The sequence below is a fragment of the Lutra lutra genome, chromosome 7 (assembly GCF_902655055.1).
Source record: "Lutra lutra chromosome 7, mLutLut1.2, whole genome shotgun sequence".
Classification (NCBI taxonomy): domain Eukaryota; kingdom Metazoa; phylum Chordata; class Mammalia; order Carnivora; family Mustelidae; genus Lutra; species Lutra lutra.
Window position 1 is genome coordinate 38422089 of NC_062284.1, and position 26510 is coordinate 38448598.

The 26510-nt window shown below is 36.0% G+C and overlaps 1 protein-coding gene across 11 annotated transcripts in view; it reads left to right on the top strand.

The window, feature by feature from the left end:
- TCF12 (transcription factor 12) overlaps positions 1–26510 on the top strand; it is a 390676-nt gene that overhangs the window by 164951 nt on the left and 199215 nt on the right. For 9 of the 11 annotated variants that reach the window (XM_047739172.1, XM_047739171.1, XM_047739175.1 and 6 more), the window contains one exon: positions 6913–6986. The exons of 1 other annotated variant lie outside the window; for it this stretch is intronic. In XM_047739172.1, the coding sequence (XP_047595128.1) occupies positions 6913–6986 (74 nt within the window). Of the gene's footprint in view, positions 1–6912; positions 6987–15275; positions 15338–26510 lie in introns of all 11 variants that reach the window. One more of the 11 variants, XM_047739178.1, reaches the window with a different exon arrangement.

Consider the following 26510-nt stretch of genomic DNA (forward strand, 5'->3'; position numbering starts at 1 on the left):
ATGCATTAACGAGTGAGAGATTTTTTTTTGCTGAGACTCATTAGAGTCTGAGACGACAGTCAAGCCTGTTTTTAAGAGTTGACTGTCTTTAGTGCCTCTAATGAGGTAAAACAACTGACAGTGTTGTTTGGTTACAGGGCTTTGGCATTTATATTGGAGAGAGGAGTACAGGTGTCCCCTGCTCTCCAAAACTTCATTTTATGCCACTTTGCTTTTACCAGAAACCTACATTTGTACCTGTTTTTGGTAACTGAAAGAAATCAGAAGAGGATTTTTGCTTTTACCAATGGTAATTGCTTCTTTGCTTTTTGCCATTTCAAATTACAAAAGTCTTTTCATAGGACATTTCATAGGAATACTCTACTTTCAGATAGCAAAAGAAACAAGATACCAGGTCACCAGATAGTTCCCAGTGTGGTACAACATACCTGCTTGCACTCTGGAATTTAGTTTCAGTCTCTGGCAATCAGGCATTATCAATTTTTTTTTTTTAAATGTAAAAGGTAGACTTGCCATTTTCTTTGAATCCTCTGCTCTATTTAAATTAATGAAATATCCGGGGCGCCTGGGTGGCTCAGTGGGTTAAAGCCGCTGCCTTCGGCTCAGGTCGTGATCCCGGGGTCCTGGGATCGAGTCCCGCATCGGGCTCTCTGCTCGGCGGGGAGCCTGCTTCCCTTCCTCTCTTTCTCTGCCTGCCTCTCTGCCTACTTGTGATCTCTGTCTGTCAAATAAATAAATAAATAAATCTTTAAAAAAAATAAATTAATGAAACATCCTTTTAATTGTATCTTTACATGGTATTTATATAGAGTGATATAGCTAATAACATAGCAAAATAACTGTGTTTGCAAGTTATTTTCAAAATTAATCATTTTCTTGGAATTAGCCATGTGTTTATTAGTATATTTTGGCACTAGAATATCCCTACGTTATATTTTTATTTTTAGTAATATCAAATAGAAATTGTGGTTGAATTTTAAAATCTGACCTGTGATTCCTTTACTCTTCTTACTGTTCTCATTTTCTTACATACTTTTAAAAAGAATTAGATTGTTTTATTTGACTGTTATTGTACAGTATCTCAATTTTTATGTTCTTTTTTTTAATTAAAGATTTTTATTTATTTACTTGACAGAGATCACAAGTAGGCAGAGAGGCAGGCAGAGAGAGAAGAAGGGAAGCAGGCTTCCCGCCAAGCAGAGAGTCCGATTGCGGGGCTTGATTCCAGGACCCTGAGATCATGATCTGAGCTGAAGGCAGAGGCTTAACCCACTGAGCCACCCAGGGACCCCTCAATTTTTATGTTTAAAAAAAAAACCTCTGTAATCACTATTATATACCTCATATGAGGGACCATGTCTTAACTTCTCTTAAATCCCGTTAGGATTTTAAGATTATCATAGCTTTTCTGTTTTATTTGTTTTCATTAATATTTAGCGTAACAGCAAAAGGTTTGCTATTATATTCTTTTTTTTTAAGATTTTTAAATTTAATTTATTGAATAGAGAGAGATCACAAGTAGACAAAACAGCAGGCAGAGAGAAAGAGGAGGAGGCAGGCTCCCCGCTGAGCAGAGAGCCTGATGCGGGGCTCAATCCCAGGACCCTAAGATCATGACCTGAGCTGAAGGCAGAGGCTTAACCCACTGAGCTACCCAGGTGCCCCAGATTTGCTATTATATTCTAATTGACCCCACTTCACAATGAATTTCTGGAAAAACATATTGGTAGATTTATTTTATAAGTCTATAAAATCACAAAATAAAAATGGTGTTGGGATTTATTTGTATATTAACTTAAAATTGATTGTAGCCTTGGAGTGTTAACTAAACAAATACCGTTACCCCACAAATAAAATTGAGTAAAGAAACTGTTGAAGAGACACATGGATAGCTTTGGTTATCTAACATAGCCATCTCCAATCCAATTTCTTTCATCAAATTATTTATTGAATCATGTTATATCAGATGGCAGTCCCGCCAAGTATATTGTCTTTCCCTTATTTATAACAGTGTTGGGATTTGATATTTGTAAAGTACATTTTACTTGCTAGGATAAAATACTTGATTTCAGTGCTCCTAAAGGGGTGTGTGTGTGTGTGTGTGTGTGTGTGTGTGTGTGACAGAGAGAGAGAGAGAGAGAGAGAGAAATTCCCTGTGCTCTTCCTTCCAACTTTATGTATGTCCCTTTTTCATAAGGATAGATACCAAGCAGAGTGATTGTAGTGTCTTGTTTTTCTTATCAGCTTTTACTGCAGGGATATCCTAACCACTCTTCACTCCATTCTTTGTATTGTCCCCCTTCTTCCTTTTATTCTTTCTCTGCTCAATAGACTCCCCCCTACTATCTGAAATATTTTCCCAGTTCCAGAGCTGTTTGTCACTTTACTCTGGTCTCAGCATCAGGTGGCATAGTCATTGGTGATAGTGGCAAGTAGGGAAAGATGGAACTGGTCAGCAGCTTTTCTCCTTATTCACTCCTTTTACCTCCAGGCTGAACTTCCCTGAGCCTCATCAAACCATGAGGCATACTTTGTGTACACGAACTCTGTACTGTTTTGGGCCCACGTGGGAGAAAAAAACCCAGATGTTTAGAGTATAGAAAAGTCATTCCCCTCCCCCACCAAAGTCTGTTTCCAGTTTTTGCTACTGGATAAAAACCTCGAGGTTTATAGGACTCTGTACTAGGAGAATAAAAGAAGAGGTAGGATAGAAGTTGTGAGGTAGTTTTATGGTCAACTCAAGAGAATACTTCTGATCAAAAACTAAAGACGGTAGCAACAGAGAGGAAGCAGATAGACTAATATCTGAGTTCTTCATAGAAAAGAGGATACTGCTGTATGTTAAACTTTACCAAGAAGTTTGCTTGCTTCTCCAAGAATTTTGCTCTCTGACACCTCAGAAACTAAATTTTTACCTCTTATTCCTTCTCCAGAGTCCTAGCCTCTTAAGGAACTGCCTATGTATGTAGTGACTTATGATTTGGTTTTAGTTACTTTTCCTATTAAATGAGAAGGTCGTGAATTGTTACCTTAAATTTATAGACCATTATGTTTTTGATGTAAAAAATTTAATGTTCTTTCCTGGAAAATATTAAAAATAGTATGTATACCTATTGAAACTGGGCCTGTGGAATCAAAATATATATTAGACTGTATTTAATTGATTCCATATAAAAAAGCTGGTACGTAAGAGAATCTGTATATAAAATACTGAAAAAAGAAAAAGGTTATTTAAATCTCTATATTAAATTATTGATTAACCCTTTTAATCTTGTTGACTGGAAATAGGATAATTTATTAGAAAGTTAAAACTCAAAGTATTTTTTACCACTCAGTGATTGTTAAGCTTTCTCTTACATCTACTAGTTTAATCTATTAATCGAGGAACTAGCTTTTCTAAAAATTGTTGACATTGGAATTCATAGACTAGAAATGGGAAGATAGAAAATACATGGCAGGGATGGTACTGATGTATCTTAATAGAAATGTTTTCTCCCTAATCACTGTATTGCAACTATATTGTATTTTCCTGTTGATAAATAGTTCTTTAGATTTTTATCAATTTGTATAAATTTTGGTCAGTTTGTACAGTTCTGTATTATTTTCTGTGTATGATTTCTTTTTTTCTGCTTACCTTGGTCTTATGGGTGAAGCTTTGGAAAGTTTATTATTCCTGTCATATTTCTGTTTGTACAGCCATTGTCTTCCCCAGAAAGGCGTCATTGATGCTGAAAGATGACTCTTGACTTTGTCAGTGCCAGCCACGACCTTCTCAGAGTCTGGATATGTTAACAATAAAACTATAGAGCTCTGAGTTTCAAACCATGCCAGATCCTTGTTAGTCTTTAGCATCCTTTGAACCCCCCTGCCATGTCCAGTATCATTGATATGTCATACTCTTTAGCTGTTGGCTTAATTATCATCTCATTTAATTTCATTAAATCTTTGCTCTTCTTTTACACTGTGGGAGTAATTAGTATCACTTGATGAAAATTGAGTATGTGTTTTCACAGAATTTCACATATCTTTTTAAAATCTTGTCTGTGATGTTTTCTGTAGCAAGCACTCATCTTTTTTGTATTTTCTTTTACGGATGTATGTTAATAACACATAGACCTCATATTGGTTTCTCATTTGATATAAGACCGTTTAGAGTCATAAAACAAATTATGGTCTGATTATTTTCATTAGGCTATAAGTTTCTATTCTGTGTTCTGAACTTTCACTGAAAGTATGATTACTTTCCCCCTCCCAGCCCCACCATTCTTTTTTTTCTCCATGGATTTGACTACTCTAGGCACTTGATATAAATGGAATTGTACAGTATTTGTTCTTTTTGTGGTGGTTTATTTTACTTAACATAGTGTCTTCAGGTGCATCCAGGTGTACTGTGTGTAAGAATTTCCTTCATTTTTTTAAAAGACTTTTTTATTTATTCGAGAGAGAGAGCATGAGAGGCAGAAAGGTCGGAGGGAGAAGCAGACTCCCCGCTGAGCAGGGAGCCTGATGTGGGACTCGATCCTGAGACTCCAGGATCATGATCTGAGCCAAAGGCAGTCGCTTAACCATCTGAGCCACCTAGGCACCCAGAATTTCCTTCATTTTTAAGGCTGAATAATACTGCATTTTATGTATATGTCACATTTTATTTATCCATTCATCTGTCAATGGATACTTGAGTTGCTTATACCTTTTGGCTATTTTAAATAATGCAATAGAATAGGGGTGTACAAATATTTGAGACCCTGCCTTCAGTAGTCAATTTAAGTTTGTATTTTACTTTGGCTATGTAGTATAAAAAAACTTTACCTATATAGAAAGTTGCAAATGGGAAGTACGATTTAAAAAATTAAATTTTCAGAAAATTATTTGCAGTTTCATAAGTAGTTTTTTATTACTGGATTTTGTGTGTTAGTAAGTAGCCCTTTCTTGGAGTGGGTCTCATAGGAATTCTGATTGCTATTCTACGGTGTTGCTTACAAAGAAAATGCTTGGAATATAGCCCAAAGTAATTAGTGATACTGGAGAGATGGTAACAAAGTATATTTTTTGTGATATTTCCCAAACTTGTAGAAGAATCTTTCCTAAATCTAGAATTTTAGTAAGAATTATCCAGGCATGAACAAAACATTGTGTATTTTTGTTCATCATCTCTCTGTGTTTTCAAAGCTTCTGGTTCACTTGAAATTATGCCTGGAGTGTTTTCTGTCATAGGCACCCATCTTTTTACTATAGTGTTTTTAAAACTTTTAAAAATATACATTAATCACTTAATACAGAAAGTACAGGTTCATAAAAAGAATAAGGTCCTACCAGCTGATTTAGTGATTAGTAAATTCTACTTTGGAAACTGAGTCCTCTTTTCCTTTTTGTTACCTGTCCCTCCAGTTGGCAGTTCTGTCCCTGTGAGAGTGAGAATCATGGCTAGTTACTGGAGAATATGTGGTATTTAACTCACTACAGACCACATTCTCATCTAAATCACAGAGGACGTCAAGGAATTTTTTTTTTTTTTTAAAGAAAAGGAGGTTCTAAACTTAGTAGAATGTTGTCTTTGTAATATCTTGAGTTTTCTTATGAAAGAATGAAGAAAAGTCAACTGTTCGTGTTTGTAGAAAACTTGGAAAGGGTTGGGAAAGCATATACTTCTTGGGGTCAAGGATGAAAAGGACTGGTCCTCAAAACAGCAAAGGGAGAGATATCTAGATTGAGAGGTCTCTAGCTCTTTCAACTTTTTCTAGGGACTGGCTGGAAGGTGAAAATAATGGAGTGGAGCCAAAACTTCAGAAGGTACATTAAGGAACACAATAAATTGTTTTTTTTGTTAATCCTTTTTCACTTTGAGTTATCCTTTGCAATTTTCATAAGAGTAGATCTACTTGGGGCTCCTGGGTGGCTCAGTCATTAAGCATCTGCCTTAGGCTCAGGTCATGATCCCAGGGTCCTGGGATGGAGAGCCCCACATCAGGCTCCCTGCTCAGCAGGAAGCCTGCTCCCCCTTCTCCCACTCTCCCTGCTTGCGTTCCCACTCTCGCTGTGTCTCTCTCTCTCTCCCTCTCTCTGTCAAATAAATAAATAAATAAAAACTTTTAAAAGAGAGAGAGAGACAGTAGATCTACTCATTTAAAATCAGATTTTAGAGATTTTACTAGGATGAGTTGTCACTACATTTTTATTAGTTTTAATGTAAATAACATAAATTTGATATGATTTGGTATAGTTTGATTTAATTTGATACCTTCAGTTAAGAATATCTAGTCAGTGTTGTATTAGAAACTAATTTTATTAACTTGAACAGTTGTTCAGATTGCTTCATTCTTTCTTTCTTTCTTCTTTTTTTTTTTTTAGAGAGGGAGAGGGGCAGAGGGCAATGGGGAGAGAATCTTAAGCAGCCTCCATACCCAGTGCAGAGCCCAGTGTGGGGCTTGATCTCACAACCCTGAGATCATCATCTGATCCAAAATCAAGAGTCAGCTGCCTAACCAACTGAACCACCCAGGCTCCCCAACTTGCTTCATTTTCTAAGGCTTATCCATAAGAACTAAACTCTTCATATTTTCATGTAGACAGTACTAAACTTATAGAAAGTTGGGGGTTTCATCTATTTTTAGAAGTAGCAGTGGATGTGACAGAAATGAGGAGACCTAGATATGCCCTATCTTGAAGCCTCCAAAGATGTTTTGGTTCTGAAAGTCTGCATTGTTTAAAGGGAGTTGTTTGGAGCAGTGATGAAGACTTTCTGAGGTAGCTTATTTTCTTCAGGTTTCTTAGACAAGAATTGGTTGGTACACAGTGAGTTCCATCCAAATGCAAGTACTACTTGCTGACTTGTGCTCTCTGCCGAACGGTATGAAAACAAATCCATCATAGTAGCCTTTTGAATTTATATCTTTCACTTTCTTCTCTCCTTAGGTATGGATGAACGAGGAGGTACAACATCTTGGGGAGCAAGTGGTCAACCAAGCCCCTCTTATGACTCATCTAGAGTAAGTTCATTCACCAACCCTTGATTAAAACTATAAAGTAATTTGGCAGAATAAGTAAGGCTTTTCATATATGAGCTCTGTTTCTTAAGAGAAATAAATATTAACATATTTACGTTACGTGGGAATACCATAGAATATACAGTACCCTTGTGGTAGATTTAATTTTTTTTATATTTTAATTTATTGTCATACTTTGGGAGTTTATTTTATTTCTTATAATGAAGGAAATGTTCTTGGTGTTATTTCTATACCTGGATTACCTGCAGTACTCTTTACTAAAGTTGGAAGAATTTGGAATGCCTCACTAAGCATTCTGACCATACATAGTCATTTTTCTTTATGTATTGTTTTCTTCATTTATTACCTTTGAGAGATGGCACTAACTTTCCAAATACCATTTTCTAGTCTTCCCTCTGCCGTTCTTGTTCCAGAAGTAGTCATTAGCCGTTTATACCAGGGACTCTATAGCCCTGTCTCTTGGAAGCATATCAAAACAGACATAACAGGGGCACCTGGGTGGCTCAGTGGATTAAGCCGCTGCCTTCGGCTCAGGTCAGGATCTCAGGTCCTGGGATCGAGCCCCGCATCGGGCTCTCTGCTCGGCAGGGAGTCTGCTTCCTCCTCTCTCTCTCTCTGCCTGCCTCTCTGCCTACTTGTGATCTCTCTCTCTCTGTCATAAATTAAAAAAACAAAAAACAAAAAAAAAACAGACATAACAGATAACATTTCTTGGTTGGCAGTTAAGAGAAAATAGGACCAAGCTAGTGTTTTATGCTTGGAAAGGTCAAAAGGTTAGAACTTTTTTTTTTTTTTTAAGCAATAAACAAACAACAAATCCCCCAAAAGTTTAAAATAGTAAGACTGAAATATTAAAAATTAGACCAAAGTATTATCAGTAAAATTAAACTCTGTTCCCAGACTCCACAGTAAATTGGTGAGGTTAAGGGCTAATTTTTCAAAAATGTTACGCTTTGCATAAACAGTGAATTATTTACTTCTCTTAGAATTAACCAGTAGAAGATGGAGAAGCATAAAATTTATGGATACTTAATACTGGAAGCAAATTGGCATAAATGGAAGGAAACAGTATGTGATTGGAGTTCTTAGTCTCTATATGGATATGCTGCTTTGTATTAAAAAAGCGCTAAGTTAAAATATGTGGTTTGTTACTCTGTTTGGCTGTAGCCTATGTTTAATTTATTTTAAATACTTTGGGAAGAAACAAAATTGTCATGTAGAATCCAAAAAAATACGTGAGACAATTAAACATGGTTTTTAGTGTTTTCCTTTTGGGACTCAGTGCTGAGAAAGCTGGGTTGTAGTGTAAAGAGCACTGTCTTGGGCACCATAAGACTTGGGTGTACTGTCAATTCTGTGGTGAATTCTTGGACAACTTATTTTATCTTGGGGATAGTTGAACTGGTTAATGTCCAAATTTCCTTCCTTTAAAAGTTTTTGATGCTTTAAATAATATGTGACTAGGAAAAGTAGGTTTCCTGTTTTAATTGCTAAGTATGAATTTTATTTATATAGTGGAGAACAGAATACTGTTTATTAATATTGGATTATTTTCTTTCAAAGTCTTGAGTTAATGTGTGATAACATATTATTTCTTAAAATACATTAAATGGTGCCTTTGTACCTTATGTTTCCTTTCAGACTTCAATTTCTTTTCTTACTTGAGTGCTAAATAGGATTCTAGGAAAAGGGAACATAATAGTATATCCAAACATTTACATATTTCATGACTGTGAAATTAAGTTTACCTCTAGAGATGGACTTCAAAGCAAATCTTCCTTTTCTGTTTTGCTATTTGATCTATAGGTGAATATGAAATGCTGTTTTTTACTCTTAATTTTTTGAGTGTGTATTGTATACATTGTAAATTGATTTAATAGTAAACGAGTTTTCTCTTTAAAAACCCAGATTAATCTTTAGCTATTCCCAGTCTACCGTACAAATATATATATATATTTTTTTTTCCTTTTTCTTCTTACCTGTCTACTGAGATATCAGATAGAGTGGTGATTTAATGCTACCCTTTATTTTTATTCTCATTGAAATCTACTCTTCCACTCACTTTGCTTCTTCTGTCCTGGTCATGATTTTGAACCTAAAATGGTTTAGTTATCTAGTTAAGAAGTTATGTTTCATTTATAATTTCAAACAGTTAAATTCCCTGAACTCTTCTCACCAGGGAAAGACATTTATGGTTATCTTTGAAGCTGCCCTCAACACTCCTTTATAGGAAGATTATCAACTCTCTGAGTTTATTGTTAAACGTCATCTTTTAAGTTGACTGTTTTTTTCATAATCATAAGTATAGGTGGATATAATTTTGTTAATAAGAATCTCGGTTTACCAAAGTATTCTACTAAGTATCATGGTGTCTTCAGTTTTTTAAATTCAGGAGTAAATACCGATACTAGCTATAAATGAAATTTGACACATTGTAAAATTATTAACAAGTCAGTGAAAACTTTAATGAAATTGCAGATACTTCTGTAGAAATTATATCAGTGACATTTATTTAGACTTTACCAGTATAAATAATAAATTTCCATCACAGCAAGTTGCATCATTTAAAAAATAATTTAGTTTTACATTCCTGATAGATTTTTTTTATTTTACTTTTTGTAAAGTTTGAAAATACTTAATAGGCCACAATAAAAAGTATGTAAACCTGCAGAATGAGTAGTTTGGTGGGGTTATAAAGTATATGATTTTAGTTTAGTTGGATTCAGCTGAGTTGCTGTTCTCCCTCCCTCCCTGCCCCCCCCCCCCCCACTAAAACTGTAAGGGGGGAAAAGAATCATTTTTTGTGTTACTGTATTATTTGGCACATGAACTCTATTAAATACTACTCTATTAATGTATTTCAACGCTGCATTTTACTGTATAAGATTGGTTACACCAAATCATGTAGGTTGAACTTAATATCTGTTTAACAACTTTTTAAAGGGAATTTTTGCTTTGTACACTTTTTGCCTAATTGGAACTGGCTTTAAATCTAACAAAGATGGGCGCCTGGGTGGCTCAGTGGGTTAAAGCCTCTGTCTTCGGCTCGGGTCATGATCCCAGGGTCCTGGGATGGAACCCCGCATTGGGTTCTCTGCTCAGCGGGGAGCCTGGTTCCCTTCCTCTCCCTCTGCCTGCCTCTCTGCCTACTTGTGATCTCTGTCTGTCAAATAAATAAATAAAATTTTAAAATATATTTAAATCTAACAAAGATAGCATTCTGCTCTAGTAACCTTGATATGTAAGTGAGGTCTACCAGAGTTCTCTGGTTAAGAGGCCACAACTTCTCATCAATGTAATTAGTCTTATATGTATTCTCTCAGAAGCAGGAAAAGTCATTCCAGTCTGCCCTATTTTTCCCAAATTCAAAGATAAGTAGCATTACAGTATGCAGGTGATTTGTTGAGTTCTGGTTACCAGAACTATCCATAGCACATGAATCAAGAAAGAATTTTTGATAGGCAGACACAGAATCAAATGCTGTACCTAATAGTTGTTACAGAAGAAATGGTAGACATGGTTAGCATTTTTAACAAAATGTGGAGGTGAGACAACCAAGTTTGAGACACTCATAAGGAAGTAAGAGCATTTGTGGCATGTACCTCAAATCTCTCTACCTTTGTTAGAGTCCTGGTCTCTGTACTATTGACCTACTGCCTGCCTTTATAGAACAACACACACAAATGAACAGAAAAAGCACCATCATGATGTGAATAACACTTTTATTTTCAGAAATATGTGAAAAGTAGTGTTTGAGGTTAAAGCACCAGAGATTGAATAGAGCAGTTAAGATCTCAAATAGTTTAGATTTGAGCAGGAGGTATAGTTCCTTCTTTCCCTTAGTTTTTATCTTTTCCTGCAAACAAGTGTTTTCTATATTTGACATTGCACCAGGCATAAAGGGCAGAGAATACCATGATTTTTGTTATTTACCATCGCATCAGTGCTTTATTCCAGTTCCAGACTTTTTCCCCCTCCCCTTTAGAAGGCAGTGGTCAAGAGCATAGACTCTGAAGCCAGAGTGCCTGGGTATGAATCCAATCTCTGCCACTTACTACCTGTATGATTGTGGACAAGTTACCTAAATCTGCTGTACCTCAGTTCACTCATCTGTAAAATGGGGATAATAACTACTTTATAAGGTTGTCGTGAGGATTAAATGCATGTAAATCTATTTTTAAATGAGATAAATCTGTGCAAAGTGCTTAGATCAGTGTCTGCTACATAGTGGTGTGTAAGTGTTAGCTTTAATCTTATGTATATCAGAATTTATTAACTAGATCTATATGTAACAATCAACCAAATTTAAATGAAGGAATACATTTGCAGATGTGCTACATCCTAAGTGTAATGAGTAAGAATTATTTGCTGTCATGGCCGATTCTGTCATGGCCGAATATACTTCCCTTTAGATTTGTGAAAGACATAGATAAAATCTCTTTCTTTTCCCTGTCAATTATCTGTTTCTTTCTTAGGAAAGCAGAAGTCCTGTGATAAACTTAGATATAAAAGTTTTAATCTAATACAAAGCTTTTTACATAATGGATGTTCTATACATGTTTGCTGAATATAATCAAATTTGGGAAGAATTGTTAGATTTACTAAATTAATTGTGTCTGGAGATGGAGAAGAATCAAAGTTGATTTATGATGGAGCTCAAAAGTTTGAAGTCAGTGGTGGTGGTTTTAATGGTAATAGGCTTCCTTTCTCCTGTGCTTAACAAATTACTGTCCTGATTAATGATACTACTTAGTGAAACATTTTATTTAAGATCACCACCTCTGGAGAATTGCACTTTGTGACCTTGGACAAGTTACTCAACCTCTTTGTGGCTCAGATTTCTCATCTCTAAAATTATCATAATTTTACACATACTTTGTTGGGTTTGAGCAAAGATGAAATGTAATAATAGCTATGAACTATTTCATTTCATTTATTAATACAATAAATGAAAGCTGCTATTACTATTACTACCATCATTATTATTATTCTCTCCAATAATGAGTACTTCAGTTTTCTTTTTCATGGTTGTACTTCCTGATGTACAAATTCCATTTCTGAAATGTTGTGTGATCATTTCAATTCATGGACATTTCAAGGGGCCATGACATCTTGGTTTTCCTGCCCTCTCAGCTCTGCAGTCCAACCTAGGCCAAGCTCAAGGTATTGAAGTACCATTGGGGTTTGCATCCTAGTGTTATGGTAGGGCTCACAGGAAATGGGAGAAGTCTTCCTGTTGACATTCTTTCCCTAAGATACAGAATTTGTCATTCCTCACTTTAAAAAGTAAGAGAGATCAGTAGCACTGCTAGAAATTATATTTATATTTATAGGCATCAGCAGTGACGAGCAGTGACCAGCAGTTGGCATTTTAATTGTGAGCATTTTTCAGGTTATAATCTGTTGTAGTTATTTTGAGGGAAAGAAGCAGCATTCAATTACATGAGTTTGACTGCTTATATTTTCAGTGGCTAAATTTCTACCATGGTTTCCCCTTCTCTGTATATAATACGGTTTGCAGATTGAAACAGTCATGCCCATGTTGCTCTTCCTTTCCTCCCCATTTTGCAGTATCATAGAATTTCAAAACTAGAAAATGTGCTAGCTCTCTATGCCCAGTCCTTTAATTGTATAGATGAGAAAACTAAGAGAGTTTGAAATTTGGCTAGGTTGAGATAGGTGCTGTTGATACAAAATACACATAAGATTTGGCTAGATAATTTGTCTAGTTAATGACAGACTTTGGTCTAGAACTCAGATATTCCACATTCTATACAGTTACTTTTTAACACCCTTCCCTTAGTATTTCCCAAGCCAAAGAAGAAATGTCTTAAATTTTTTGCCATATACAGAAGGAATGGGAGAGGAGAAGAGAAAGCTGAAGACAAAAGAGGATCTGCAGTTGATATTTCAGAAGAGGACATGGGACATGATATGATTTAAAAAAAAAAAAAAAAGTTTGCTAGCCTGCATAGTATATCGTGAGGCAGACAAGCATAGAATTTAAGAGCTTGAACATTGAAATCAAGTTGTGTGGGTTCTATTTCTGGCACTTCTACTTCCTAGCTATATGACTCTGGGCAAATTATTTCTCTTTGCCTCAAGAATTTTTTTTCCTTTTCCTTTTTTCATTGATAGAAGGGAGGTGGGTACTAATAATAACTACCTTAGCAAAGTTCCAGACTCAAGCCTATTAGTGGAGAAGGGGAAAACCAGTTATGTGGTGATGAGTTGGCTTTAAAATACTAGGTTTAGCGGCTGTCTATGACTCAGCACAAAATAATTTCAGACTTTTAATCAAGAAATAAATAGTAGGTATGTTTTGAGGTCTTTTGTTTTAATATGTACTCTGACTTTCTGCTACCTGTTACAGTGTGGTAGCAGGGTGAGGGTTCATCTTATTAAAAAAGCACCAGCAGTGGTCATTTCTTTGGCTGTTTATCAGGAATACACATGGATGGCAGCCTGATAGACCCAAGTCAGGTAGAAAATGAATATGAGAGTACAGAGATTCAGGAGTTGCTCTAGCCTTCTAAGATTCATACTCAAAGCCATAGATTGGGTACTTCCTTTGGATAAGGGAAACAAAAATAAGTAAAAATTCAACTAGAATGGACACCCGGCTTTCAGATTCTATGGAAACTAAGCTGAGTCTATAAGGTATTGTGAATGAGTTAAATGTTACCTCTCTAGCTGCTCCTAGACCATTTCTGCCTGATGTAGCTAAAGTGACCTTTAATTCTGCCTAGCGTTCTCTCCCTTCTTAGTAGGCATTCAGTATCTTTTCATTCATGTGGATGAGCTTGCAAACAGTCATTCTATAGTTGAGTGGATAGCAAGTTGGAGATGAGATAATAGAGCCTCATCTATGTGCTATTTATACATAATACACAGAGGTTCTTCTGACCCTAAGAAGGGTTATACTGGTTATACTGGCCAGAGTATACTGGAGAGTCTGATGAGTATTTCATTTACATTTGACCATAGAGGCCTTGGGAATATCTAGGGATAGAGAGAACCTGTAATTTCCTTCTCCCAGTATAGCACAGTGGTCTGAGAGCTAGCTTTCTAAATAAGGATGATAATGTTGTCTTTCTGCTTTTTAAGGAACATGAGCTTACTTTGGTGCCCCAGTTTTAAGATGATGAGATTTATAGAGGCACTCAATTTCTCCATCATTAAAAGAGAACAAAGTATATCTTAGAGTTCAGGAAATATGGTTAGAAATACAAGTCATATATGCCTAAAGAGTTAAATAATTTATAAAACTTTAACTCTTAAGGCAGCAGTGAAGAAGCTATAATTATTTGGCAGCAAATAGTTAATTATCAAATTAATTTCATTGGTTATAGGAGATAAAGAGATTACTTTTGGTGATTGGGAAAGAGTGAAGAGGAAGTGTTTGAGTAGATCATTGTAGGACAAACAGTATTTGTATGAATAAGATTAAAAGGAAGACAGCTTCTTTGGAAGTGTGGAATGATAAGACCACAAGTACAGAGCCCTCAAAATCATTAAATTCAGTAAAGAATAAATGATCTTGCTATATAGGCAAATAATGTGATAAGGCAAGTAACCCTCTGTTCAAGAAACATAGTCTGTCCTTTGGCGAGTTAGAGAGCCACTTAAAATTAAATTTTTAGGGAGGGAATGACACAAAGGATTTTGTGAAGATCAATATATTGTGGAATGAGGGATGGATCCAAAGTGAAAGAGTGACAAGAAATAGGATGATCTGGTAAAATACTACTACATAGGCCTACTTGCGATGAAATAAGACAGACTAGGATGATAGGATCAAGATCACAAAATAATGGAAAGAGGAGTGGTGTCTCAAAGGAAAAAAAAAAACTGGCATATTGGCAATTGAGGAAGATATAAAATTGTATATATTCACTCTTCCCACAGAATGACAACTCCTGAATTAAACTCCTGTGTTTTATTCAGGTTTTGACAAGGTAGCTGCAGTTGTGTGATGCAACTACCAAATTGGTTATAATAGTTTCCCTTATAAATAGGAAAATCTAGTTATGTGAATAAAAAAATAAATTTTTACTCATTGTCCTCCATTGATAGCATTAATGGGTAATAAAGTTTAGTGCTACTTTCTCTTCTTTAGAGTAGATATTTTCTCTAGTTGTTTATTGTTTGCTATTATTTTTATTTTCAAAGGGGAAATGGTGTAGGTTTTATAGCTACTACAAGTTCAAATGCAATAATTAGAAAGGACACACAAATTTTGAAATAGTATTTTATGCCTCTTGATCTCAGGTACAAAACACGAGATGAAGCAGTTAAATAGCAAAGCAAGACAGGAGGGACAGAGAATTAAAGTAAGTGTTTTCTATATATTGCATCTATGTTCCCATTAATCTCTGTTTTGTTATGTAACTGCTCCTTCTGAATGTTCTGAATGTGAAGAAAAACTATGGATAAGAAAAGGGTGCATTTTAAAGTTAGGTTTAAATAAACCCATGAGGGAAAATGTTGTGTGTTACTCTTCTTTGTATTCAAAACAACACCTGCCTATAACTTATAATCTTAGTTCTTGGATAAGGAAAAAATTGGGTTAGGATGATGTAAGCTCTTTTAAATCTCTTGCTATCATATACTTTAAATGAAAGAAATCACACAGCTATCAGGTTGTCTACTTTTCCGTTTTAAGATCTAGGCAGACCTATTTTTTTCATTTACCCGTTCCTCCAGGGATAGTGTGCAATCAGATACTGTCACATAGCTTTTGGAACCAGCCTTTATGTCGGTTTGTCACCTCACTGTTTTACCTAACTTTGCATGCCTATCATATAGCATCTTTATCAGGACTGATCTTTACAGTTCTCTTTTTTAAATCTTATCATTATTTAGTCTTAAAATTTTCTTTCAATTAATGTATAATGTATTATTTGTTTCAGGAGTACAGGTCTATGATTCATCAGTCTTACACAGTTCACAGCACTCACGAAAGCACATACCCTCCCCAGTGCCCATCACCCAGCCACCCCATCCTTCCCACTCCCCTCCCCTCCAGCAACCCTCAGTTTGTCCCTCTCTGAGTCGTCTTGTTTCATTTTTCCCTCCCTATTTAGTCTTTAAATGAACAGATGAAAGTCAAAACTTACTACTCTTTGAATATCTCCTATGTCCCTTTTTGTAATTGTTGAGGTCTTATTTCTCGCAACTTTTTTATTTTCTATAGATTCACATATTTCTTATCCATAAGAACAGAATGGAAGGTAGATTTGGGCTGGATACCTTTCTAGGTCCACTTAGCCTATTTTTTGTTAAAAGCAGTAATCATAACTATCATTTGTTACAATATCATTTAAAACCTTTCACATGTTCCCTACTTTAAGCTTCACACCAGCTTACCAAGAAGCCATTTTTAAAATCCTGTCCATTTTAGAAGTGAGGAAATTGAGGTTCAGAGAAGGTGGATAACTTAACAGATATTAAACATCCAAGACTAGTAGCCAGGCAGTAGGACTCTAAGTTAGTCTTCCCTTCTACCAGATCACTTGCCAAAGTATAAAAGAAACCCCAAAACAGTTGTTATTCCTCCTTGTTCAGGACTTTAAAGACAGATATTCTACAAGTTTTAAGATGATGGTACTGTCATTATTTCTTATAAAAATATTATTTACATTTTATACTTAAAAAGTATAAGTCCTAGAATCAATTAGGTGAGTTTCCTTCCTGGTTTCACCACTGTATCTGACCTTGGAAAAGATAAGATGCTTAATTCTGAGCCTCAGATTTCTCATCGGCAAAGAGATTTATCTCGTAACATGTGTGTGAGAATTAACACAAGAAGTTTTAGAAAGCACAATATCTGGAATTTATTAAGTAGTCCGTAAGTGTTCCTCCTCTTACATCCAGTGTCATGAAAAATTACAGATCCATTTTGATACAAAGCTATGTAGGAATTATACAACTCTGAGAGGCTCCTTAGAGAGGTCACTATTCCTGGAGTATGTCCTGAACAAGATGAGGGACCTGCTGCAGTTTTTAAATGACCAAGAGGTTCTGTAGAATTGTTCTATAGAATTCACAAGAAAAGTGAATTGTTCACAAAATTGAAACTATTGGAAAAGTTTATTGCATTATAGATTTTGGGATTTAGAGATTATTGGAAAAAATTGGGCAGCCCAGATTTTTATGAATATAGATTCTTAGTAATCTACGTTCTTACAATAGGATGTTTACCCTTCAGTTCCTCAAATTTGTTTGAAGGGGTATCTACCCCACAAGGTAGTTATGAGACCTAAATGAGCTTGTGTATGTCAGAGGCTTAGCATGAGAGATTAATTTTAATTCCTTTTGTGATGTACTTTTATCATATATTCTAACATTTTTATTTTGCAAATAACAAGCTTGGAGTGTTTTTCAATGCATTGAGCTGATACTTAAACCTTTGTGCTGTCAAATGGAATAATTACTTTCATGTGGTTTTATATCATAATGTGCTACTTTTTGCATGGAGCAGATCTTTTTCTTGGTGTTTAATATAAGAAGTTACTTAGTGGTTAGCAAGAAAGTATCAACTGTCCTATAAGCAAATATCTGCTCTGTATTGGTGATACTCTTACATCTCATTGAGTTTATAGTTTTCTGAGTTCTTGCTCTTTAAATATTATTCTTGATTTCCCATTAACTTTACCTTACTCTCTTAGATCACTTTTTACTCAGAATCTTTCTTCACAATTTGGAGTTCTGCAGTCTTCTCTTGGGCTTGTATTCTTTGTAGGCTGTTCACATGGAATCCTTTTTTTGCTCAGTTCTTTCATTCATGCAGCATTTATTGAGATTCCATGATTTTCTGGTCTCTGGAATAGGTAAACAAAACAAAATGATCAGTCCATACTGTCTGGGCAAACGAGTGCTCATTCTCATGGGAAAAACAGTTTATTATACTATATGGTGACAAAAGTTATAATACTGATGACCCAGGAGAGTAGAAGCACAGAAATTGAAGCAGAGTTTGGTTATGAAACCTCTAGGGCATATCAGTTGAAAACGGTAGTCTGTTTTATAATACAAAGAACAAAGGACTCAAGCCCAGAGACTTCTCCCTTTAGACAAGTGAGTTTGATCAAATGTTACTTATGCTGGACATTAGTTCATAACATGTAAAACAAAAATTTTCATCAAGATCATGGTTTTTCAAACTGGGTTTAATAAGATATTAATAAGTAACGTGTAAATAAAGAGCTCATAGCCCAATATATTTATGTAATGAGTTAAACAAAATTAGACTTCTTTGTTGGGTTTATCAGTTTTTAATAAAGTATTGTAAATTATAATTCCTTAAGAAAGGAATAGAATACACTTCTCACAGTTTTTTCCCCACCATGGAATCCTTCTGCATTACTTATGAATTGAGTTTGATTGCTAGTAATAGTCTCAAGAAATAGTACATTAGATGACATACATTTAATCATTAATTTAGATATGTGATCCATTGTGAGTTCATTTTTGTAAAAGGTGTAAAATTAAGGGTTAAAATTGATTTTTTTAAAAAATAAAGCTCTCCAGTTTCGTTACCATCATTTGTTGAATAAGATTATTTTCCCCATTGAATTCTCTTGTTTTCTCTGCTAAAAATCAATTGACCTTGTATGTGAGGGTCAATTTCTGAACTCTCTTTTGTTCTACTGATTTTTCAAAGTCTTTACACCAATACCATAGCATCTTGATTACTGTACCTTTAAAATAAATCTTCAGGGGTGCCTAGTTGGCTCAGTCAGTTGGGCAGCCGACTCTTGGTTTTGGCTCAGGTCAGAATCCTTGGGATGGTGGTAGCAAGTACAGTGTCAGACTCCATACTTGGCAGTGGGGAGGAGGGTTCCTGCTTGGGATTTTCCCTCCTTCTCTCTCTGCCGCCTCCCCCAAGTGAATGAATAAATCTTTAAAAAACAAACTAATAATAAAATAATCTTCATGTCAGGCAGTGTAAGTTCTCCAACATTGTTATTATGTTTCAAAATTGTTCTGCAAATTCTAGGGACTTTGCATATAATTTGAAAAATTTTAAACCAGCATATCAGTTTTTAAACATTTTATTTATTTGAGAAAGAGAGAGAGTGTGAGCAGGGGCAGGAGAGTGGGAGGAGCAGAGGGAAAGGGATAAGCAGACTCCTGGTGAGCACAGAGCCTGATGTGGGGCTCATCCCAAGACCTCAAGATCTTGAAGTGAGCTGAATTTAGACATTTAACCAACTGAGCCACTAAGGAGTCCGCTGTTTCTAAAATTCTGAGGTTTGGGTTGGGATTGTGTTGAATTTATAGATCATTTTAAGGGGAATTGATAACAATGTGGAGTTTTCTAATCCATGAATGTGGTATATCTCTATTCAGTTCTTTAATTTCTTTTAGTAATGTTTTGTAGTTTTACTGATCAGATCTTGTATATCTTCTACTTAGTTTATCTCTTTCATAATTTTTGATGCTAGTATAAATTTTTTATTTCAGTTTCTGGGTGTTCATGTCTTATATAAATGTGACTACAATACATTTTTGTATATGGATCTTGTATCCTGCACCTTGCTAAACTCACTAGTTGTGGTAGCTCTTTTGTACATGCTGGAAGGTTTTGGATAGTATGTCATCCATGAATGAGCGTAACTTTTTCTTTTCCAATCAGGATTTTTTTTCTTCTTACTGAATTGCTTATGATATCTTCTACAGTATTGAATAGTAGATAAGAATGGTTAGCTTTACCTTGTCCTTGATGTTGGGAAAACAGTATTTCACCATTAAGCATGATGTTATAAGTATCCTTGATGTTATTTATTAGACTGAAGTCATTCCCTTCTATACCTAATTTTTTGAGAGTTTATATCAAAAATGGACTTTGGATTTTATGAAATGTTTTTTCCACATTTATTGAAATGGTCATATAATTTTTTAGTGTGTTACTCTAGGAATTGATCACTATTTTAAATTTTAAACCAACTTTGCATTCCTGAGATAAATGGCACTGGGTTATTATATACTGTCCTTTTTATGTATTACTGAATTACTAAGATGTTAAGAATTTTTATATTTGAGTAATACTGATCTGTAGGATTTTTTTTCTTGTACTATGTCAGAATTTGGTGTCATGCTAATATGGGGTTCAAAGAATGAGTTGAGAGGTATTACTCTTTAACTTCGTGAGGAAGATGTGTAGAATTGGTATTATTTCCTCCTTAAATGTTTGGTAGAATTTATCAGTTAAGATACATGAACCTGGAGTTTCTTCTGGGGACAATTTTTAATTACAGTTTCAATTTTGTGAATAGATAAAGGACTAAAGTTACTTACTTCTTGAGTGAGCTTTATTCATATTTTTTTTTAAGATTTTATTTATTTATTTGACAGAGAGAGCTCACAAGTAGGCAGAGAGGCAGGCGGGGGTGGGGAGCAGGCTCCCCAGTGAGCAGAGAGCCCAATGTGGGGCTCCATCCCAGGACCCTGAGATCATGACCTGAGCTGAAGGCAGAGGCTTTAACCCACTGAGCCACCCAGGCGCCCCTAGTTCGTATATTTTAAGAAATATGTCCATTTGTCCATTTTGTCTAAGTTGAATTTATTGGCATAAAGTTTGTAGTATTTGTTAGCTTTTAAATATTTGTGTTAATTATCTTTTGAAATAATCAACAAAGTACCGCAAATTTAGTGTCTGTCTGAAAATAATACACATATATACTCAGTTTCTATTCATGAGGATTTGGGCATTGCTTAGCTTGGTCCTCTGCTTCAGGGTCTCTTACAAGGTTTTAAGTAAGATACTGGTCAGAACCAGAGTTCATTTGTAAGACCTTTGGAGAACAGTCTGCTTCCAAATTCGTATTTGTTTGTTAGGATTCAGTTCTTTTATTTGTTGAACTGAAGGCCACAGTTCCCTGTAGCTATTGGCAGGAAAATGCCTTCTTCATTATCTTGCTAGCCAGGCCTTTCCATTGTGGCAGCTTACTTCATCAAAGCCAGCAAGTAGGAGGTCTGCTGGCCAGATTGAAGGCACAGTACTATGGATCCTAATCACAGAAATGACATCATACACTTTTGCCATACTATTTTGGTTAGAAGCAAATTACTAGGCCAGCTCACAACTCCGGGGGAATGGTTTATATAGGGAGTATGAATACCAGAGATCACTGAGGGCTATCTTAGAGTCTACCTGGCACAGTATTTGTAGAATCTTTAGTTACAGTCCCTACCTCATTCCTGATATTATCAATGAATTGTTTCTTTTTTTTCAATATGGCTAGAGGCTTATCATTTGACTGATGTTCTCAAAGAACTGGTTTTTTGTTTCACTGGTTTTCTCTGTTGTTTTTCTATTTTCGATATATTTGACTTCTGTAACTCTTATTTTGAATTTAATTTGTTCTTTGTTTTCTAGTTTCTTTTTTTTTAAAGATTTTATTTATTTGAGAGAGAGATAGAGAGCGAGCATGAGGAGAGGATAAGGGTAGAGAAAGAGAGAGAAGCAGATTCCCTGCCGAGCAGGAAGCCTGATGCAGGACTCCATCCCAGGATCCTGGGATCATGACCTGAACTGAAGGTAGATGCTTAACTGACTGAGCCACTCAGTGCCCCTGTTTTCTAGTTTGTTTGTTTGTGTTATTCTTTTTTTTTTTTTAAGATTTTATTTATTCATTTGAGAGAGAGACAGAGAGAGCACACAAGCTGGGGGGAGAGGGAGAGGGAGAAGCAGACTTCCTGCTGAGCCAGGCAGGAGCCCAACGTGGGGCTCCGTCCCAGGACCTGGAGATCATGACCTTAGCCAAAGGCAGACATTTAACCTTATGAGCCACCCAGGCACCTTGTTTTCTAGTTTCTTTTTCTTTTTTTTTTTTTATTAAAGATTTTATTTATTTGACAGAGAGAGATCACAAGTAGACGGAGAGGCAGGCAGAGAGAGAGAGAGAGAGAGAGAGGGAAGCAGGCTCCCTGCTGAGCAGAGAGCCCCATGCGGGACTTGATCCCAGGACCCCGAGATCATGACCTGAGCCGAAGGTAGTGGCTTAACCCACTGAGCCACCCAGGCGCCCCAGTTTTCTAGTTTCTTAAGATATAATTGAGCTCATTGATTTGAGACCTTTTATCTCTTCTAACAGGCACTTTTTATTGCTGTAACTTGTCCTCTGATCATGCTGTTGCCTGCATCCTACAGTTTTTGCTATGTTGAGTTTTCATTTCATTCAGTTCCAAATATTTTACAATTTTCCTATTGATTTCTTCCTTGAATACTTACTGAGAAGTGTGTACTGTTTGATTTTGAAATATTTGGGGATTCTCTAATGAAACTTTTTTATTGATACTTAATTTAATTCCATTATGGTCAGGAAACATGCTTTAGTCCTTTGTGTAGGTCCGTATTTCTAGCTGGTATTATTTTTCTTGTGATTAAAGAACTTCTTTTAACACTCTCATTGTACATGTCTGTTGCTGATGAGGTTTTTCATCTTCTCTGTGTCTGAAATATTCTTTACTTTTCTCTGGTATAGAGCTCTAGGTGGAGATATATCCCTCTTCCCTAGTACCCATCAGCAATCCCTGGATTCACTTTGTTTCCCCACTCTTCAGGGATCAGTATTCTGTGCTGTCCACATCTGATGTCTCAAAAATGCTATTTGTTTTTTTGATTGTTTCAAGTGTGAGGGTTAATCTGGTTACTGTTACTCTATCCTGTCTGGAAGTGCTAATGGAAATGGAAATGATCTGATAAGAAGCATGGATTTGCCTTGAAAGTAGAAACCCTAGGAGCAACATACATGAGTGAATGGAGAAACAAAGCCTGCTCAACAGCTTTTTCTGAACAAGACTTGAGAGTACTGGGGTATTCCAGAAAGCCCTGGAATTTTGATACCTGCTTGTTATTATGTAATTGCTTTCCTTACTACCAACTGTCCCCAAATAATTGTCTATTGATATTTTATAATCAAAAGACAAAATCTGGGTATGTGCTATGGTGAGTGCTGTGAAGTGTGTAAACCTGGCGTTCACAGACCTGTACCCCTGGGGATAAAAATATATTATATGTTTATAAAAAATAAAATTAAGAAAAAAAAAGACAAAATCTGTTCTTTAATATAGTAAGATTAAATAACTGCCACCAGGGGCGCGAGGGTGGCTCAATTGGTTGGGCTACTGCCTTGGGCTTGGGTCCTGATCTTGAGTTCCAGGATTGTGTCCCACACTGTTCTCCGGGCTTAGTGGGGAGTCTGCTTCTCTCTCTGACCCTCCCTGCCCCCATGCTCACTCGCTCTCTCTCTCTCTCTCTCTCTCATTTTCTCTATCTCAAATAAATAAAATCTTTTAAATAAATAAATAAATAAATAACTGCCACCAACCAGCTGTGTGATGTTAGGAATGCCCCTTGACTTCCCTGAATTTTTTTTCATTTCTGTTGAAATGAGGCCTCTGTTATAAATAGTCTTCAACTAGGGTTTCCAGATTCTGACAGTACTAGTTAATCAGGATTCATAATTTATTTTAAAATATAGTGAATAGTCTGTTCCAGCAATTTACGTAGTAAGTTCCAAGGGTCTCTCTGTGTCTCTGAGACCCTTTAGAATGTTTGCTAGGTTAAAACTATTCTCATACAACTAAAACATTCTTTGCCATTTCAGTCTTGTTCTTTCCTAAGTGTACTCTGGAGTATGCAAATGCTACATGATATATGATAATGTTTTTGCTCCGAGTTCTTGTGTTTTTAATTTCTCAGGTTTGCTTTCTAATGTGGTAAATATCATGGATATGTTCCACACAAACAGAGCTCCTTGGGGTTCTCAGTATTTTTTAAGACAAAAAAAATTTTTTTTACAGTTTTTAAATTTTTTAATTTTTTTTTATAAACATATAATGTATTATTAGCCCCAGGGGTACAGGTCTGTGAATTGCCAGGTTTACACACTTCACAGCACTCACCATAGCACATATCCTCCCCAGTGTCCATAACTGCACCCCCCTCTCCCTACACCCCTCCCCCCGGCCACCCTCAGTTTGTTTTATGACATTAAGAGTCTCTTTTGGTTTGTCTCCTTTCCGATCCCATCTTGTTTCATTTATTCTTTTCCTACCCCCCTAACCTCCCCCCACCCCCCCATTGCATCTCCACTTCCTTATATCAAGGAGATCATATGATAGTTGTCTTTCTCCAATTGACTTATTTCTCTAAGCATAATACTCTCTAGTTCCACCCACGTTATCACAAATGGCAAGATTTCGTTTCTTTTGGTGGCTGCATAGTATTCCATTGTATATAAATACCACGTCTTCTTTGTCCATTCATCTGTTGATGGACATCTAGGTTCTTTCCATAGTTTGGCTTTTGTGGACATTGCTGCTATAAACATTCTGGTGCATGTGCCCCTTCGGATCACTATGTTTGTATTTTTAGGGTAAATACCCAGTAGTGTGATTGCTGGATCATAGGTTAGCTCTATTTTCAACTTTTTGAGGAATCTCCATGCTGTTTTCCAGAGTGGCTGCACCAGCTTGCATTCCCACCAACAGTGTAGGAGGGGTCCCCTTTCTTCGCATCCTCGCCAGCATCTGTCGTTTCCTGACTTGTTCTGACTGGTGTGAGGTGGTATCTCATTGTGGTTTTGATTTGTATTTCCCTGATGCTGAGTGATGTGGAGCACTTTTTCATGTGTCTGTTGGCCATCTGGATGTCTTCTTTGCAGAAATGTCTGTTCATGTCCTTTGCCCATTTCTTGATTGCATTATTTGTCCTTCGGGTGTTGAGTTTGCTAAGCTCTTTATAGATTTTGGATACTAGCCCTTTATCTGATATATCGTTTGTAAATTATCTTCTCCCATTCTGTCAGTTGTCTTTTGGTTTTGTTAACTGTTTCCTTTGCTGTGCAAAAGCTTTTGATCTTAATGAAGTCCCAGTAGTTCATTTTTGCCCTTGCTTCCCTTGCCTTTGGCGTTGTTCCTAGGAAGAAGTTGCTGCGACTGAGGTTGAAGAGTTTGCTGCCTGTGTTCTCCTCAAGGATTTTGATGGATTCCTTTCTCACATTGAGGTCCTTCATCCATTTTGAGTCTATTTTCGTGTGTGGTGTGAGGAAATGGTCCAATTTCATTTTTCTGCATGTAGCTGTTTTCCCAGCACCATTTGTTGAAGAGGCTGTCTTTTTTTCCATTGGACGTTCTTTCCTGCTTTGTTGAAGATTAGTTGACCATAGAGTTGAGGGTCTATTTCTGGGCTCTCTATTCTGTTCCATTGATCTATGGGTCTGTTTTTGTGCCAGTACCATGCTGTCTTGATGATGACAGCTTTGTAATAGAGCTTGAAGGGACAAAATATTTTTTTAAGACAGAATATTTTTGTACAACAAGTCCTGAGACCAGAGGGATTTTGAGACCTCGAAAATGGCGAGTCTAATGGTAATTATTCTCTATTTAAGTGTGTACTCCATTACCAGATTTCTTGGTGCTGGAAATGAAAAAAATCAGTGACTAACATTAAGTCATCTACTGTCCTAGTTCCCAAGTTTAAATCAGTTCTCTACCATTCTCGGACTTTGAGAAGATTAAATTCTCTAAGACAAAATTTCCTCAGTTTTAAGATGGGGAAAATGGATCATCTGTAGATAGTGGCACCTAGAAGGCACTCAGTAAAATTTAACTGTGATGGTTATGATGCCACGAGAGGTGTGTGCTTGTTGACATTTTTGTTTTCTAGTTAGCAACATGTTTCATTATGCTTTAGGGCATTTTTAGCAAATCTTAGTGCTGTTTCTTCTGCCTGAGAGTGCTCCTTCTGTTTTGATGTTCTCGTTTGAGGTTGTGCTGATATATTACCATCTCCAAACTATTCTTATTCAACTCAGGAAGTTTAACTTGGAAGTTTGCACACTGGCTTGGGCATCATTTAAAATTTTACTGGTTATGCCATCTTACCCATTAGACTAATTAGGAAGTCTAAGAATACAGATCAAACCTTTGGAAGCAGTAATGTGACACATCTCAGGCTCAGACCTCATGCAAAAGTTACTCATTTTATTAAAATGTTTTTAGGTATTGTTCCTTTTTTTCTAGACTATGAGCTCCTTGAAGTTAAAGACTGTTTTATTCATTCTTGTATCAGTCTGATTAATTATTGACAGTATTACTGATGTATACATATGCATTGTAACTTCCATGTGCATGATTTGATTTAATTTCTTTAATTTTATGAGTAAGTAGAGTAAAATGATATGGAAGACAGGTAAAATGGATATATTATAGGGAAGAGGATAATGAGAAGGAAGTCAAGAGCAGGAAAGAAAAAAAAAAGTCCTTCTCACAGAAGTGTCCGTAAACATACTTGAGTCCATCTAGGAAGAGATTGATAGTATACGTTGAAAACATAAGAACTCAAAGCAGAGAGCAGAAAAGAAGAGAAAATCAATTTCAGTTATTGCTCTAAATGAAACTGTCACATTTGAGCAAGTAGATGATAATTCAGTTTGTGCCACAATTAGTCTTAATATTTAAGTGGCACATCTCCCAGTCTCTCTTAGGAAGTAT